The sequence below is a fragment of the Dicentrarchus labrax genome, unplaced genomic scaffold, assembly GCF_905237075.1.
Source record: "Dicentrarchus labrax unplaced genomic scaffold, dlabrax2021, whole genome shotgun sequence".
In the NCBI taxonomy this organism is placed as follows: Eukaryota; Metazoa; Chordata; class Actinopteri; family Moronidae; genus Dicentrarchus; species Dicentrarchus labrax.
The window spans coordinates 22814747-22831300 of NW_026136715.1; the positions used below are offsets into that span (position 1 = coordinate 22814747).

Genomic DNA, 16554 nt, shown 5'->3' on the forward strand with positions numbered 1-16554 from the left:
CCATTTCCACTGTTGGTAAACAGCTAAATCCCTCTCCAAATCAATGCAGCCTATTTAACTTGAGCTATTGACTCTCCTGCCCCTCAACAGACTGGAGAGGCTAAAAAAATAAAAACAAATTAGGCGGGTGAAAAAGAACAACAGAAATGGTGGCGCAGACTATGAAAAGTCACATTTTCAATAATGAGCTTCTGGCAGCGGGAGGGAAGAAAGTGACAGAGCGGAGGTAAAGGAAGCGAGGGAGGGGGGAGACAAGAGAGGGAAAACAGAGGAAGAATCGATCGATATGAACAGATAATCACCAAGCCTCTGTCCCAATGTGTAAAGAGTGTGACATTGCAGAGGTGGGCACGGCAGGGAAGAGATCAATGGGCTGCTTTTTGTTGATCCGTAATCCGTAACTATCTATAAGTAATTAACCTTCAGAGGAGAATGCAGGGAAGAAATAAATGGAGAAATAAGAGGAGGAATAGTAATGAGCACAAGTAAAACAGAGCTACCTTGCATTGACCAGATAACGGCGCAGGAGACAAAATTAATAGTTGTCTCCACCACTGCCTCTGTAATTTGCTACATCTGACTCGGTTTTATTTGTCAGGGACTGCATTCACTGGAAATGACTGCATCTCCCTGCGGTCTGAAGATGAGGATAAATATAGAGCAGTTGCTGTTAGAACAAGTGATCTTGCATCTATCTGAAAGAAAAATGTTCAAAATCCAAAGTCTGTTTTTTGTTCTGGCTTTGGGAGAGAATCCAGTCTGGTTTTAGCATCTCTGAGCTGATGAGTGCATCCTCTCCTCTGGAGGAGAAGGATCTTATTAGGAGTCAGAGTGCCCTCTGTGGGCACTAAAGGAAAGACAAGGGGGAAATGTGCACCCTTGCCTTCCAATAGAAAACCTGCCAGATGCAAAACATTTACACCACGCTTTCGCACCTTTTCTACTTTTAACTACAGTTGATGTGACAGGCTCAGCCACATGAAGCTTGTAATAAAGAACACAGTGCAGTCACAGTGGTATCTGTACAGGGTTTAATGGCACACAAATGCCCATACAGTACATTATCATCATCTCAAATCAAATTTGACTTGTACTTGTTCATGAGTAAACTGTAAAGAATGTTTAAGTTAGTTAAAGGCAGACCAAGTTGTCACATCAATACACAATGATACAACAGAGTGGTGGGATTCTGAGAAGCATACAGTGTGTGAAGTAAGAAATATAACTTATTACAATATGGCCACTGTAGAAAGCTTTTAGCAAGCGATTAAGGTGTTGAAAGCCATGAATGTCATTTGAAGAAATTACGATATTTTGAGTTAAAGTATGATTTTCAGGTAAAAACGTTCTTACTGTCTCATAAACTTAAAACCGCCAGTGGAAAATTGGATCATTCTACAACAATAACAAAAAAAGAATCCTTCTCAAAGGCTCTGCACGGCGCCTTAAGTACATTTTTCAGTGGATATCCATTTGAGTTGAGTGCTTCTTCTTGGTTTACCAGAGAGAAAAAATGTCAAATGTAACCTTGGCTGCCGAAGACGGGTCTTCACCAAAATGGACACCTGAAGACAGAAAAAGTAATGATTCATAATTCAAGCAAATCCTTGAATCCTCATTCTGTCTACCGTGCACCACTGATGTAGTCATACATTATAAGATGTGGGAAAACTACAGCTGCAGATGGGGCTATGATAAACAACAACCAAACACATTTTCTAAAAAAAAAGAAGAAAAAAAAAAAAAAAGAAAGATCTTTGTTTTTTTCCAGAGCATTTGACTGGCCTAAATAAATTCTACACTAGCAAACACCACGTAAAAACAGCAGTACTGACCATCCAATGTAGCACTGGCACAGGTTTTCATGTGATGTGGCTTGCTTGATGAGGAGCTCCACTTGCGTTGGCACATCCAGGGTCTCGTCATGAGAAAAGTCTCTACCTGCAGGGAACAAACTTGCATCAGCACACTAGACCTTCACCAGAAAATCCAATCTAGTAAGGGTTTCTAAGGATTGTTTAAGACCTTTAATCTACAGAAAAACGTGGTGGTAAAGTCAAGTATCTGACCACTTGACATTTTTCTATACGGCATCTCTGCAGTAATGCACTGAGGAAACTGTGAATACATCTTCTACCATATACTTATTTCATAATAAAGAATTCCAGCTTTCTTAACATGGATAAGATATCTGCTTTTCTTGCAGAAAATGTGTGCTGGGGAAATAAAATAGTGGTATAAAAGCTGCTATTCTCTATTTTTCAGCTTGTTGAGTGCTGCAGAACTTACCTGTGAGTTTATCTCTCACTCTGTTGATGATCTGAATGGCTTTCTTGTTGAGTGCCTCTGGTTGTACCAAACCATCTCCAACTTAAAAAAAAAAAAAAAAATCAAAGTGGACTTTAGTGCGGCCTTACAATAGCACAGCAGTTGCACCAATCATTTATGACAGCAAGGGAGCGTGGTATTGTGAATGAAAAACGAAAGAGTTGGAGTGACAGAATGAGCTGCTAACTCACTGAAAGAGTGAATGGATTCTGGCACTGTGGTCCCTGGTTTCTTGTGTGTGGTCTCTCCAAGGTCTATTCCCTCAAGAGCCTCTGTAAGGACATTACAGTTACAGATATAAATATCTTGTTACATGATCAGGTAGAAAACAGGAGGCAGTTATGGCCACAGTTTGTACCGCAGACTCACCCACTGACTGTCCAGCGGTGTACGAGTCGGTCCTTGTGCGGGAACGTTTGTTGCCTTTGGTGTTTGCTGTAAGTGAAACAGGTAAGATGTGTGAAAAGACATCCTTCCAATTCCTTGACATTTACTACTCACAAGTATTGTTTAAAATATAATATTTTTCATCTGCCACAGAGGAAGCAGCTGGACTTTTCTGACCTTTATAAATGCAGAAAAATGAAGCTCTTTTTTAAACATTTTACAGTTAAAGCTCTAATATTCACTGAAAAATACAGACGTTTCAAAAAGCAAAATGCAAAAACAAAGTGCTCACCACACTTTAAATATTTATTTAATTAAATAAGGTCCTTTTGTGATGTTGACAGTTCTGTAAATGGTTACAGGGGGGAAACAATTTAGAGAAAACACTAATAATGCACCCTGTATTATATGGATGTATGTTACAACAGAACATTTCTGCCATAAATGGTATTTTTAGAATCCAATTTTGACCCACATTTTTCAAATCAGTTTTTACTCTCAATTTAACTGTTAACACCTACAAATCCCTGGATTATTATTTATTCAAATATAAAATGAAAATAATGACCATTTAAAATAAATCTGATTAAGGCAACCATGACAGCTTTAGCTGAGAGTGTGCCAGAGATATTCATTCACTCTGCTGAATGAAACCTAAGACCTTTAGATGTCTACAACACTTTTCAACGCATTTGCTCAACTTCTCTCCCAAATATGAGCGGAATCGATTTCCATTTTACTACTGGGACAACCTTTCAGTTTTTCAGCTCAATATGATTAAATGTAATGCTACACTCTCTCGACCACCTCAGAAAGGCTGTTTCTATTCTACAGTAAATGGAAGAATTTGTGCTGACCTTCACAATGTGTTTTTCTGGGCTGAAATGTTCATTGTTACTGTCATGAGAAGCTGAGGTTATTTCAGTTTGTTGTCCGTGTTCTCTCACTGACACTGAATGTACTGAATGTGAAAAGCTGATGATCTCTTACTGTCCATGAGCCTCCAGTTGAGCAGCGGGTCGTAGACGAAGGCCTCCAGCACAGCCATGACGCTGTCCCGGTGCTCCCTCAGCACCTCCATCACCGTGTGGCAGGTGATCCGGTAGTTACCGTCCAAGCCCGTCACCTGGCACCATATCAGACACAGACTTTACTAATGGAGACAAACCTTTCACAACAGCAGATTACCTTTCTGTCATGAGTTTGTACATTAAAGAGAGGTCGATGTATTTGGTAGCTAAGAGTCGGATCCAATCTGGCGTTTTGAGGTTTGGTCCATCTCTTTTGTTTATATTCACCGCATTGTGCTCTAAAAGGCTTTTTAAACATATTGAACTTAAAAAACTTTTCCTGTTATTCAAGAGATGATAGAACTTAAACCTCTTACAATACTGAAATTTATTTCTTAATGCTTTCATTTCTAATTCCTTTTCCTCTTTGTTCATTATAAATACGGCACAGTGAGTCGTGACTTCTGATAAAACACTGCACACTTGGAAAAGATTAATTATTATTTTGACTAAAACACATAGAGCACAGAAAAAGAAGCTCAGACAGGATTCAGTTTAAGTCCAGTAGAGGTATGTGTAGCTTTAATGTGGGCGACTTTAACACTTGGATAACTCTGGAAAAATAAGAACTTATTCAAAAGACTTTTCTGCTGTAGGGTTTTTGACTTTCCAAAATGAACACCCCTCCGGCTGCTTTAAGCTACAGTAACCCACACACACTTTTTAGGTGTTTATTACAGCACGAGATAATGCAGAGTTGCATACCTCCATAGCGTTGGTCAGCATCCTTGTTAGTCTGAATGGGATCTTTTCAGGGAACTTCTCTCTCGTCATGGCGACCTGGTTGAAGGTTGTTATATCAGTCAGTGTCAGACAAACTATAAAAAGAGTGGAAGATGTATTGAAATAAAATCTCCTCTCACCTCAAAACAGTCTCCGAAGTCAATATGGAGGATCTTGCCGCTTAACCGGTCTAACATCAAATTGGATGGATGCCTGGTGAATAGAAACATCGTCTTCTTATTGATGAGAACTGTCACCGTCATGATTCTAACAATCTGCTCCAAATATTGCAAGACTTCAACCTTTTCGGCTGAGGAACTCACCTGTCACCCAGTCCCAGGATGTAGCCTACCATGGACATCACGGCCAGGGAGCGGGTGTAATTGGTCCTCCTGTCGAACCACACCTGGAAGAGAGGGATCACAAGATCAGAATGAGTGTGGAAAAGGGCACAGAAATCTCTGGCAGACTGCTTGATCCAGACACATGAACATGCAGAACATCATGCACACAAGGTACTAATGTTCCTAAAAATGGATTCAATTTGAAGGTCTGTTTGGTCCTGCTAAGTCAGTGGTTTGAGAGTAGGACACAGAACCCAGAAAACTGATTATATAGGGGAAAAATATATTTTTATTTCACTACTACTGTATTTACCTTGATAATTCGAAAAGTGAGAGACTGGATACACTTAATACGTTTCCCTCTTCTCACTATCTTTCCTCTGCATCTTATGAAAACCATTCCAAAATGACTGACGGTCCAGCTTCTTGGAGAAATGTTAATTCATAGATCTGTATGTTATCTTTTCTGTAACTGACAGATGAATGTTGAACTGATCAAGTACACTCAGTCATCCTCCCGTGCCGACAAGGTAAAGAAGGAGAGCGTCTCACCTCAGAGCTGGGGCTTTTGAGCCACAAGAGCTTGGCCAGGTCGTCTCCAGCCGTGTTGTTGACGGCGTGCTCGAACACCTCCACCTTCTCCATCAGCGTCAGGTGGTCGTAGTCAGGGGCCATCTGAAATGCCATTACAAAAGTAGACGTTAATGTGAATAAAAAAACACCATGCTCAGAGTTTAGAGAAGTTAAACGCAAGGCTCTTTCATTGTTTTCAGTTCCAGGTACAAGAGAACGAGCCTGAATTTTGCGTTTAAAATAAAAATGGAAACTCAAACTCTTTAGAGAAATGTGGTTATTTAGAAATGTTGGAAAGCCACCAGAAAATACTTGATTACAGAAACTTTTAAAGACTCCTAAATGTGAATGTAATGTATTAAAGGGTTAATAATTCTCATTTTCAACCTGGGTATGCTCCACCATGACGACTGACTGTTCAAATTGTCATCACTCACTTCACAGCAGAGCCTGATGTCTATTCAATAATCAGGAGTGCTGTTATGCAATACACACTCACAAGTTCCAAAAGGTGATTCAAATACTCTAACACTGTTCACACATGTCTGCGTTTTATTTGGTGGCTGAATTTCACCTCAGTTTAACTAAATATCACGACTACTTTATGATGTTCTTTTTTACGGTTTATATGTTATTTAATGAACTAATTGTGTTGATACGTATGAATGAAGTGGTAGATATAAAACCACGCTACATATTAAAATTGTGTTAATACTGGAATATAAGCCTGTTTAAGGTAATGGAAAATTAGAAACTGGGTGTAAGCAGGTCCCATTACAGTAAGTGTTTGAAAGAAAATGAAACAGTTTGGGTTCAGATGTCAGACTGTTTGCCCTGCAGGTGTGTATCAAAGCACAGAGATAGAACTGAAACCAACCAGAATAAAGCTTTACTTTTAATGAACGGTTTAAAAAAGACACACAGTGACACACTCTTAATTTAACACTCTTAAGATTACCATCTATCATTGTCTCACTATCCCTTCCTCCTCATCATTTATCTAAAGCTGATTAATGGCCTGACTGATTGAATGGTCAACTTAATATCTTGCCATTTAGAAGGCTTAAACTGTATGTAACACATCATTAATAACTCAAACACTATTAGTAAATTGAAAATAAAATCAGTCTTATTCAAAACATGCTCAAACAAGCTTGTTTGCGCGCAGGGCAAATTCCATTGAAGGTTTAATAGCCTCAATTTGTTCTCAAATCTGAGTGAAATTAGACTGTGCAAACTCTGCAGGTCATGTTCTGGTTCAATTTTCACTATTACTGATGGAACAAGCTTTTTAGCAAGCTTATTTGAAAATATACCCAGTTTTTATAAAGCAAAAGGGACAGGCTTTCATTTCCAGTCAATCACTAATTCCTGTTATTTTATTCTCTGATTAAACGAAAACTGACAGACAGGTCGGGAGTCTCCTGCTTATCTACTCAGAGTCGGCTGTTTTTTTCATCCTGTTGACCAGTGAGTCATGGTTGGACATGATGTCATCTGCCCATTGTGGACCAATGAGACTTGAACTTCAGCCCTGCCCTTCTCCCGTAGCCTTGACGTTTCTTTGGCTGGCTGCAATGCCTTTGTCAGTATACGGTTTTCAATCAAAGCACTCTCAGGGTCTTAACCTGCTCTGTCTCGCCTCCAATATGTCATCTGAGGCACTTTCACTTTCTGTAGTGACATTTTAGTGAGGAGGATTATGTATGTGTGTGTTCTCCTTTGACTAATTGGGCCTTCTGCGGCAGATATATGTAGTTAATTTGTGACAATTAAGGACCTCTGAATGTGTTTTCATTAAAGAGTGATTGGTATTCACCAATATAATCACTGAAAACAGATGCTTCCTCAGCTTTGATGAAGCTATTTGGTATTAAGTATGGATGTTTTATATGGAAATTGTAAATTTACAAACATTTCATCAATGAGACCAACTAGCACAAAACAGTAAGTAACATGCAAGCACATAAGCTCATTTACACATAAAGACATATCTACTAACATAGCAGAGCCTATTTATAATCCGTCCAGGGAATGTAAATGTTTCTACTCTCTTAATGTTGCTAGGTGAGTGAACTGACTGAAACAAAGAAAACAAGCATTTGTGTGCTGTAGGCAGGAAATGCCTACTCAGTCTGTTTTCAGTTATTAAAATGTGGGAAGCAGAAACCTAATGGATGTTAGTGGCTCCTCACCCTGAGCATGATACGATGTTCAATGTTGAGCAGGATCTTTTTCTTCTCTCTGTAGTCTCTGATGAGGGCATGCAGGGTGTCACAGTGAGGCACCCAGCCAATCAGGCCTGAGTTAGTGGACAGGGGGATCACTGCGTAGCGTTGAATGCTGATGAATGCAACACAGACACAAACAAACGCACAATTCATTGGCAAGGTTTCAATAATTTAATGTCTGTGTGTGTGTGTGTGAACATGACTGTGTGTCTACCTGAGGTTCTTGCGCAAGGACGCAGGGTCATTGGCCAGCAGTGTGTTGACCAGACCAAACAGCTGCATGACTCTCTCATCCTGCCTCAGGTCCTCGTGGCCCTTCAACAGGAACATGAACTCGTGGCCGTTGCTGCCTGCAGAGGGCGCCACAAAACACATCACTGATACACTGCTCGAAAAAGGTTAAGGCATTATGTAAGAGTCGTTATATGGTTGAATTTGGCAGTACACGCTGGTGCTCCCCTGCTGCTATGCAGCTGCATCTCCATTACCTTTGCCTGAAGCAATGTCTAGTGAGTTTGAGCAGGCAATAAATGATTTAATATGAACCCCATCACTCCTACAGTAGGCGTTCTCCCAATTATTCCTCACTTAATGGTTTGGAATGGCACTCCAAAAATGACAGATGTGACGGGTTGTGGTAGAATAACTTGGCTATGGAAAAGAGCAGTACGAACACAGGGCTTTACAAGTACCATACTGAAAGTACCTTGTAAAGTTCAGATGGAGTTCTATCTGTTGACTGTGGCCAGGACAGTTTCTTGATCATCTTGTGTAAAGTGATCTATGCACACAGTGATCTATGCACACAGTGATCTATGTAGTATCTACACACTGGATGAACGGTGACAAATGATTCCATCCTCTCCAGCAGAATCAAGTTTTCAGCATGACCACGGAGGAAAATATATTTGATGATGTCACACATCTCATTGTTCCACTATCTTATTCTCAACAGACCACAATACAATGATTTCACCAACACTGTAATTGCCATACTACCTTTAATGGAGGTAACTGATACTTCCAGTGGAACAAGTAAGAGCGAGTCCCTGTTCTATCCCCAGTCTGCCCCACTAATGACAATCCCAGTAAGCAATGTATTGTGTGTCACTAGGGGGACAGAGCGCTGATAGTAAATCTAAGCAGCCTGTAGTGGGTGACAGGTCTTAATCTGAAGTCTTGCTCCAGAGGTCAGCTGATTTATTGGCTATCATCTTTTACAGAGTATGTTGTGTAACACTGATGGGATACATCAGAACAAGGTATCACATTGTGCAATGGAAAAGAGTGAAGTAGAGTGAACCATTTGTGATTGATAATCTGAGGATTTGGCTTCAAGACAAGGTGACTTTACAATGCTGGGCCATTTTAGGAGCATTTCAGTGTCGTATTTCAAATCACGAAGCAGAGTTGGGGGTACGTTGACAGACTTATTCATTTGTGTATTCAAATTAAAGCCAGTGGACAAAGAATTCCAGACAAATCGATCTGCGCCTGCAAGCAGTCTTTTTGGACAGTAAAGAATGAAAAACAAAAAAAGAGGTGACGTGCTCCCTGCCCACTGAGTTTTGAAAAAGTAATTTGTTTGTGGCTTTTCTGTTGGATTAATTTGGTACTAAGTTCATCACAGGTTCCATCTAGCTTCTGTTTGTAAAGGAGATTTTTACTCTAGTGTTTGGTCCACACAGAGAACTTTGCCATGACTGATGAATTGAAAGAGGCCTCGGAGCTGTTTGTTGTTTGGATGAAGATTCTATTAATATTGAATTTTCTCTAATGCAACGGCCAACGCCTGCTGAAAGCATATGACTCATGACTACAGATATTCTTTAATCTATTATCATAATATAATGGGTTCAGAGACACAAGGCCTGTGCAGTTCTCTCCTAATCTTACCCATGATGGTGAGCTTGCGTGGGCGCTGCTTGGAGGTAATGACCTGCAGGGAGGGGGCGATGGACTGGATGCGGATGATGGGCTGGTTGGGGTCATAAGTGCCTGGTACAGCCAGCTCCAGGTCCCGGCACATCAGCAACTTCGGAGACACATATTGTAGCTCCAGGGAGGTCAGCTGTGTGGAGAGTTGATGAGGTCAGGATGTAGCACAGGAAGAGACCGTTTTTTTTTTAGTCTGTTGTGTAAAATAAAACCTTCAGTGGCAAAACAGCTTCTGCCAACAGTGCCTGAACCAATATGCAGAGGGTTATAGACCTAGGCTCAAGTTAAGATCTTATATGGAAAAAAGTTATTTACACACAACCTTTAACAAATGATTGGAACATTTCACTTTCTGTGTCCATCAACTAACGCATTCTCTGCTTGTCTGCATTCATCCATCAGTGATTTATACTGCATCAAATCAGACTCAGGCAGACAATTTTAAGGCTTTTACAGTTCAATTCTGAATGCCAATGCATGGTTACTTCATCACAGCAGCAACCTTCTCTGGATCTGCAGCTTGCATCCTGGAGAGGGTTTATTTCTATGTAAATGCCCAGAAGGGAAATATTTGCAATGCTCCCAGCATGTTATTATGCTGCCGTGTATTTCATGCTGCTTACTGTAATGTCACAGCAGGGAGCATTATCCCTGAGAGCAGGACCACGCCACAGTGTCAAATAGCATTGCCGTCTTCATTTGCTGTGTGATGTGAGAGCTCCTGACAGATTCTTTTTTAAACTTCATTCAACAATGTGATGATTGCTGCGAGCGATGGCATCTATGGGTTCAATTTTATCTTTAATCCAGAAGCAACAAGACCTGGTTAAGTAAAGTTCAAGCCATCTACACACAACTTACCAAAGTGACTTTGAGAAGGCCTACAAAGCAAATGTATCTTAGACATATTCATCAGAACTAATAATAGCTAAATCAGCTTTTGGTGTACAGTGTTTCTATGTGCAAGCTCACGGGGAGAATACTGCTAATACAGAACATTATGAGAATGTTAATCAGAGGTCATATAAACAATTTAGTTTAGTTAGTTTAGTAGTTTAGTTTCATCATCAGGAAAACAGCTGGCTTGTGTTTTGTCTGTTTAATTGTGTTTTGGGAACTGTTGGGAGAAAGTTACAAACAATAATAAAAAAAAAACAGTTGGTTGTGTGAAAGGCTTCATAGTACAACTAATTGTACAAGCCAATAACAAACTAGGCTAAAGTCACTACCACAGACAAACAACCTGGGGAAAATTAGCTGCAACTTGTAGAATCCATGTCACAAAATAATTCTGGCCATTATATATTATTTAAATGTCCCTCATAATGTAGTTAATAAACTGGCTAGCTGCGAATGATATCAAAAGGGCTGATACAATCCCATGGTGTTCAGCCATCATCCCCCTCTCTCATCACATCCTGCTGTCTTTCAACACTATCTTTGTTCAATAATTTCACCCAAAGAAGTAGGTATAAAAAAAAGTCCCTTCTCTCTCATTATGTTCCAATCACTGCTGCATCTCGATCCTTCTTTCTGCCACTTTACATGACTGAGAGACAGTGTGTACAGATTTACCTGTCATGAGATCAAAGAACGAGTCAGGACATGAAAGACAAACAACATATCTCATCACATCTGATGAGAGATTGGAATGGACACAGGAATGCAGAACAGGTGAGACGTCAGCTCTAATTTCCCAGGAGCCTTAGAGTTGCTGTTTCAGCAGATTTTTATTAGCCACTGATTTACATTTGTGTGTAGTTGAGATTTAGAGGTACAGGCTGATATTCCTATACTTACAAAAATTGCTTAAAGTATATATAATGTGCTTTTTTAAATCTGTGTACATACAGCTTTCCAACCTGAGGCAGAGTGCAGTGGTTATTAAAAACGAGTACAACAGATTCAGTGAAGCGACTCAGTAGTTTCACCCACCTGTGGCAGCTGTTTGGAGATGCGTCTGAATACATGGTAGTAGAGGTCCCAGGCCTGCGTCAGGTCTTTTACGTTTCCAGAGCGCATGTACTTCCTGCACCAGTCCTGAGCCTCCATCAAGTCCCTGCCGTAAGCCTGTAACCCAAAATAAGACAAACACACTCTGTCCCTGTGCAATGACTCATTCAATTAAATGGAAATTGTTTGCCAAAGCAGGGCTATAAAAGAGAATGTTAAACATCAGTGTTCCAACTTGATTAATCTAGGATTTCAGTAAGTATTTTGTTTTTAATAGTGCACATCTGCAAAGGCAGCCTGAATGGAAACATCTGATACTGCTTGTGCAGAGAGATAAGGTCACTGGTATGACTTATGGCTGCAAGTAAATAGTCCGGTGTACAAACCCACAGTTCATTTGTGGTGAAAAAATATGTGTTTTACAATGGCTACAAAAATATTCACCCTTTCTTCAACTTTTGAATGTTGTATTATTTTACAACTTTGAATTACAGTGAATCAATGAAGCTTTTCTGACACTAATTTAACAGAAGAGATTACAAACTACTACAAACGGATCTATTTAAGTCCAATATAAAGCAAATTATATCTTTTTTTCTACTTAATTTCAAACTGAATCAGGAGTTAAATGTTATATTACTGCATTTGTATTTGAGTTTCCACTGAATGTCAAAACAACAGATTAAAAAGCCACAGCTTAATTTCTGTGGTGTAATTTTTGCAAACAAAGAGACAACAAACTCTCATGAAACTTTTAATCTATGTTGGGTAGGAGACATGCAGAGGCTGTAGTTTGTGCTGTTGCACTAAACAAGACCAAACTCTAAATTCAACCCCAATCTGAAATGACACGCACCTGGTTAAAAGAGGTCTCTTTGAGGGTCTGTGGTCCCCTCTCCATCATGGCATGAAGAGGCTCAAGCACGGCAAACATGCCCTTGACATTGCGCTCACCAAAGTAAAGACGCGACGCCTCTTCAAGGCCCTCGTGCCACATCTCGTGCCACAAAATGGCCACTCGGATAAGCTCCTCACTCACCTGGATGAAGAAAGACAAGGATGAAAAGGTCAGACTGCTCTCTGATATTGCCCTTCAAAACTCACAGCTATAAAATATCAGGTATCTGGTCACTTAAAGCCAGACTGATCCTTCTGTATCAGACAATACACCAGTGCAACCCAGAGAGGAATTTACTCAGTACAAATACCAGGTACAGAATACAGCAGTGGCAGAGGAAGAACTTCAGATTTTCTGATTCAGACTGATGTATATTTTTAAGTAAGAGAATGAGGAGGATTTTAGGAGGATGCGTAATGACAAATAGAAATTATTAAAATCTCTGTACCATGATGGCCTGCTGAACCAGAGTGTTGCAGTGTTCACACATGTTCTTCAGGATCTTGTTAGCAGCATTGTGGCGGGCTGTGGTGGTGGACTTGGAGGCCACAGTCAGCGGGTAGATCAAAGCCTGGAGGTGAACAATGAATCCAATCATTGACAGTACTGCTTCTAGTTAGCATAGGAAATGTTCTCATGGTTCTCTTTGATATTGTGGAAAGACATTAGCAGTATGGTGAGCAGACTTACTTGGGGATGATACCTTCCAATGTCTGTTAGCAGCTGGTGGATGAGGCGACCCACCAGGGCTCGAGGAGTGTCGATTCGAGCTATAAGCTGAGGGATCACCTGCACAGGCAGAGAGAGAATGGAAATAAAACTCAGTAACCTGGGTTTACCTGTGAAATATCAGCAGGAACTGACAATAAGGTGTTTTTGAAATTGACGTATTACCTGTAGCCAGGTGTCTATTTGAATGGTCTTGATGCCCTCCACCAGGGCTTCGTTCACTTCAGGCCAATGACCGTAGTCAAACCATAGAGTCAGAACCCTGAACGGTACAAAAAATAAGCGACAATAATGAATTATTACAATCAACCACTAGAGGTCCTCCTATCACCATGCTGATAGATAGATGGCCTGAGTATAGGTGCTGTTTGTTTGCTTGGACTACTTGCCTAGTGTGTGTCATTTCACTCACCTGAGTGTGTCCTGCAGGTTATTGCCTCTGGACAGGGAAATAGAGCGGAAGAAACCTTGAACAGCAGGAACTGTGTACAGGAGCAAAGTCTTCGAGAGGTCCTGCGGAGGGAGAGCACACAGCAGATGCTTTTTCATGCACGACAAAAAGAAAGAGTTATATTGGAGAACCTACTGTACTGTAGGTGTAGGTGACTGGCAAGGTCTGGACAGTCACTTTAATTTAGAGTCCAAAATTCGTAATTTTATCGTTACTGGGGACGGCGTAGATGAATCAAAACTGAAATGTCTTTTTTTCCCCAAAGCTCTGCCTACTAACAGTGACAGGAGAAGGTCATTGCCATAATATATCTTATCTCAGTCATAAGTCAATGCTCCACTTGTCCCCATAAATGTGTCTGTTTTGAAGTTGTGTTGTCCTTACAAGATGCAGGGACTTCATATCTTTAAAATGCTGCTTTCTGTGTCAGTATGTGAAGGGTATAACTCTTTTTCGACTCTCACCTCATTGACCTTTTTCTGGCCCGGCGAGGGCACGGGACTGTGGTCAGTGCTGTCGACCTCGCTGTCGCTGTTGCTGGCTTCGCTATTAGCACTGGCACCACTGGCGTGACGCAGCTTCTTCTTCTCGTCACGTCCTTGGTTCTGGTGTTTGTAATGCAGCACCGCCTCAAAATTCATCACTGCCCAGGCATGCCAGGCCTGTCAAAAGATAACACAAACTGAAACTGGATTTCTAAGACTGGAAATGGCTTGCACGTTTGTTCATGATGTCATTTTCTAGTTTACTCAGGGACAGATATCTCCCAGTGGGTTGCAATTTTCCAATCCAAACATATGAGTTTGATGATTTGCTGCGTTTATCAACCAGCTATTAAATCTTAAAAGCTGAAGGGAGTTGGTCAGGAGGGATTGGGAAAATGTGGGTATAGTGACATCTGTGTAGCCTGCAGCACAGGCATAGACAAGAAAAAGAAGAGATGCTCTCAACTCTTCCATCACCTCATATCTTTGATGCATCACAAGAGGCAGCACAAGTGGAACAATCTGATAAGCAAAATAAACGAGCCTTGCGTGCACAAATACTAAATAACTATGTTACGACATGTTTGGTTAAAGGGCAATAAAGATGGGGTCCAAGGTTTTCCTGGTGACACATCAGTGTCAGGGCAACCTCCTGCCGACACAGCTGGGAATTTACTGCGGCCAGAGAGTGGTTAGGAGGGAAGGGTTAGAGTTGAAAGGAAGGGACTGACCTTGTACCAGTTGCGGTCGTGCTCGGTGGAATGGCTGTAATACTGCAGAACCTTGGGGATGGTGCTTTCATTGATACCCTGCAGACTGAGCTGCCACTCACCCAGCTTCAAGAAACATCTGCATGGAAGAAAGGGAGTGATTATAAGATCATTTTTATTTATTTATTTAAAATTTTAGGGGGGCTTTTTTCCCTTTCTTGGACAGGAAAGCTCAAGATAGACAAAAGGGGCGCCAGCTCTAACAGGTTAGCTAGCAGGGTGCCTTTTTCCCATCAAAATATTATTTTACATTTTTACTTTATTTAAGGAAAACCTGGTGTACCTTGTAACAAGTCTCTTTTGGATTCAGTATGTGGTCTCCACCAACCTTTATAAAACTGCAAGCTAAAAAAGAAGTGGTACCCAACCAATAAAGCTCCTGTGACAAGCTCTTGAACATTATTCTGTAAATAATGAACAAACTAAATGACATTTTCTGGCATTCAACAGAAACATCTAAAGGTTTTTGAGACCATAAAAATTACTGAGGTCAATGTTGTCAATTGAAGCTCTTTATAAATTAAATGACTACACGACAGCATTAGCAATGAGGAAACAAAGTCACAAAGAAACATCATCATAACTTTATAACCACACTTATGTTGTCATTGCTTATAAAGAGTTGGTAGTGGCATTTAGTACACACAAGGGCAGCCCATTAAAAGAGCAGTGAGATAATGACACAAGACTTGGAATTCACACAGGCATTTATCAAAAGTATCACTACTTAAGGAAGAAGTGCATTTATCTGCTGAAAGGTTCTAGGATTACATCTGGAGATTTATCCAATTATCCAAGCCACTTTTCCCTTTAATTTAACTTGACAGTGAGCTCTGTGGCATCCCTGAAGGGGGCTTTAGCTCTCCATCACCCTCACAAACACACATGTTTACAACCAAATAGCGAAACTAGTTGTGCTTTGCAGGGCAAGGAAATATAATTCACATACAACTACACTAACGGAGCAACTGGCAAGCACTGTATGGTCGACCCATCCGACAGCAGCCTGAATACTGTTTGTAGAGCACCTCCAATAAATTGTCTTTTGGGATTACGTAATTTGTTCTGAGTGCTTTTCCATGCGAGTGTACAGTTTGAGTTCAGCGTGTCTATGCCAAACTGTTTCCGTAAACTGTTAACAGGTTGAACTTTGGGGAAGAGGCAACAGGAGGAGGAGAAGGATGGGGTGCTTGGGGACGTTAGAACAACATGTTTATTTAGACAGGAGACGCCAGGGTTATTGATCTTATAAATTACACTGGATTCTTTGCAGAGAGTGTGGAGGCATCCATGTGATTGTGTGGAGTTCCTGACTGAGCGGTCCAGGTGTGCTCCATACCACACAGCCGACCTGTATTCATGAAAGTGTGTCAGCACGTCTGGAGAGAACCCGTCCTCACTGACATTATACAGGTGTTTTCCCTAACATGCATTCCTCAGAGAGTCACTGTCTGGATGCAAAAATGAAAAAAAAAAAAAAAGAAGCAGCAGCCACCTCTGCCTATTTGTTGTCACACTTCTGTGTTTTCATGTATGATTTATGAGATGGGATGGTGCACATGACTGCTATGTGTTCGTGCAGAAGACCAGATGAGACTACTGTATGTTTTATCGTACATAGGATTATACCTGTCGGCTCCCAGGTTGCACCTTTTGCAGCTCAGTCAAATTCTC

The 16554-nt window shown here is 40.8% G+C and overlaps 1 protein-coding gene across 2 annotated transcripts in view; it reads right to left on the bottom strand.

Annotated features, from left to right (window-relative positions):
* Positions 1–1014: 1014 nt before the first annotated feature.
* The window catches only part of mtor (mechanistic target of rapamycin kinase), an 81602-nt gene continuing 66062 nt past the window's right edge, over positions 1015–16554 (bottom strand). For both annotated transcript variants that reach the window (XM_051426467.1, XM_051426465.1), the window contains exons 38-58: positions 14842–14959; positions 14090–14287; positions 13587–13687; positions 13340–13436; positions 13136–13234; positions 12894–13016; positions 12404–12586; positions 11530–11664; positions 9553–9727; positions 7871–8006; positions 7621–7768; positions 5405–5527; positions 4832–4914; positions 4649–4721; positions 4491–4565; positions 3706–3841; positions 2698–2763; positions 2520–2600; positions 2290–2370; positions 1836–1941; positions 1015–1565 (exon numbers count right to left, since the gene is read on the bottom strand). In XM_051426467.1, coding sequence (XP_051282427.1) covers positions 1550–1565; positions 1836–1941; positions 2290–2370; positions 2520–2600; positions 2698–2763; positions 3706–3841; positions 4491–4565; positions 4649–4721; positions 4832–4914; positions 5405–5527; positions 7621–7768; positions 7871–8006; positions 9553–9727; positions 11530–11664; positions 12404–12586; positions 12894–13016; positions 13136–13234; positions 13340–13436; positions 13587–13687; positions 14090–14287; positions 14842–14959 — 2353 coding nt within the window. In that variant the 3' untranslated portion in view covers positions 1015–1549. The remainder of the gene's footprint in view (positions 1566–1835; positions 1942–2289; positions 2371–2519; positions 2601–2697; positions 2764–3705; positions 3842–4490; positions 4566–4648; positions 4722–4831; positions 4915–5404; positions 5528–7620; positions 7769–7870; positions 8007–9552; positions 9728–11529; positions 11665–12403; positions 12587–12893; positions 13017–13135; positions 13235–13339; positions 13437–13586; positions 13688–14089; positions 14288–14841; positions 14960–16554) is intronic.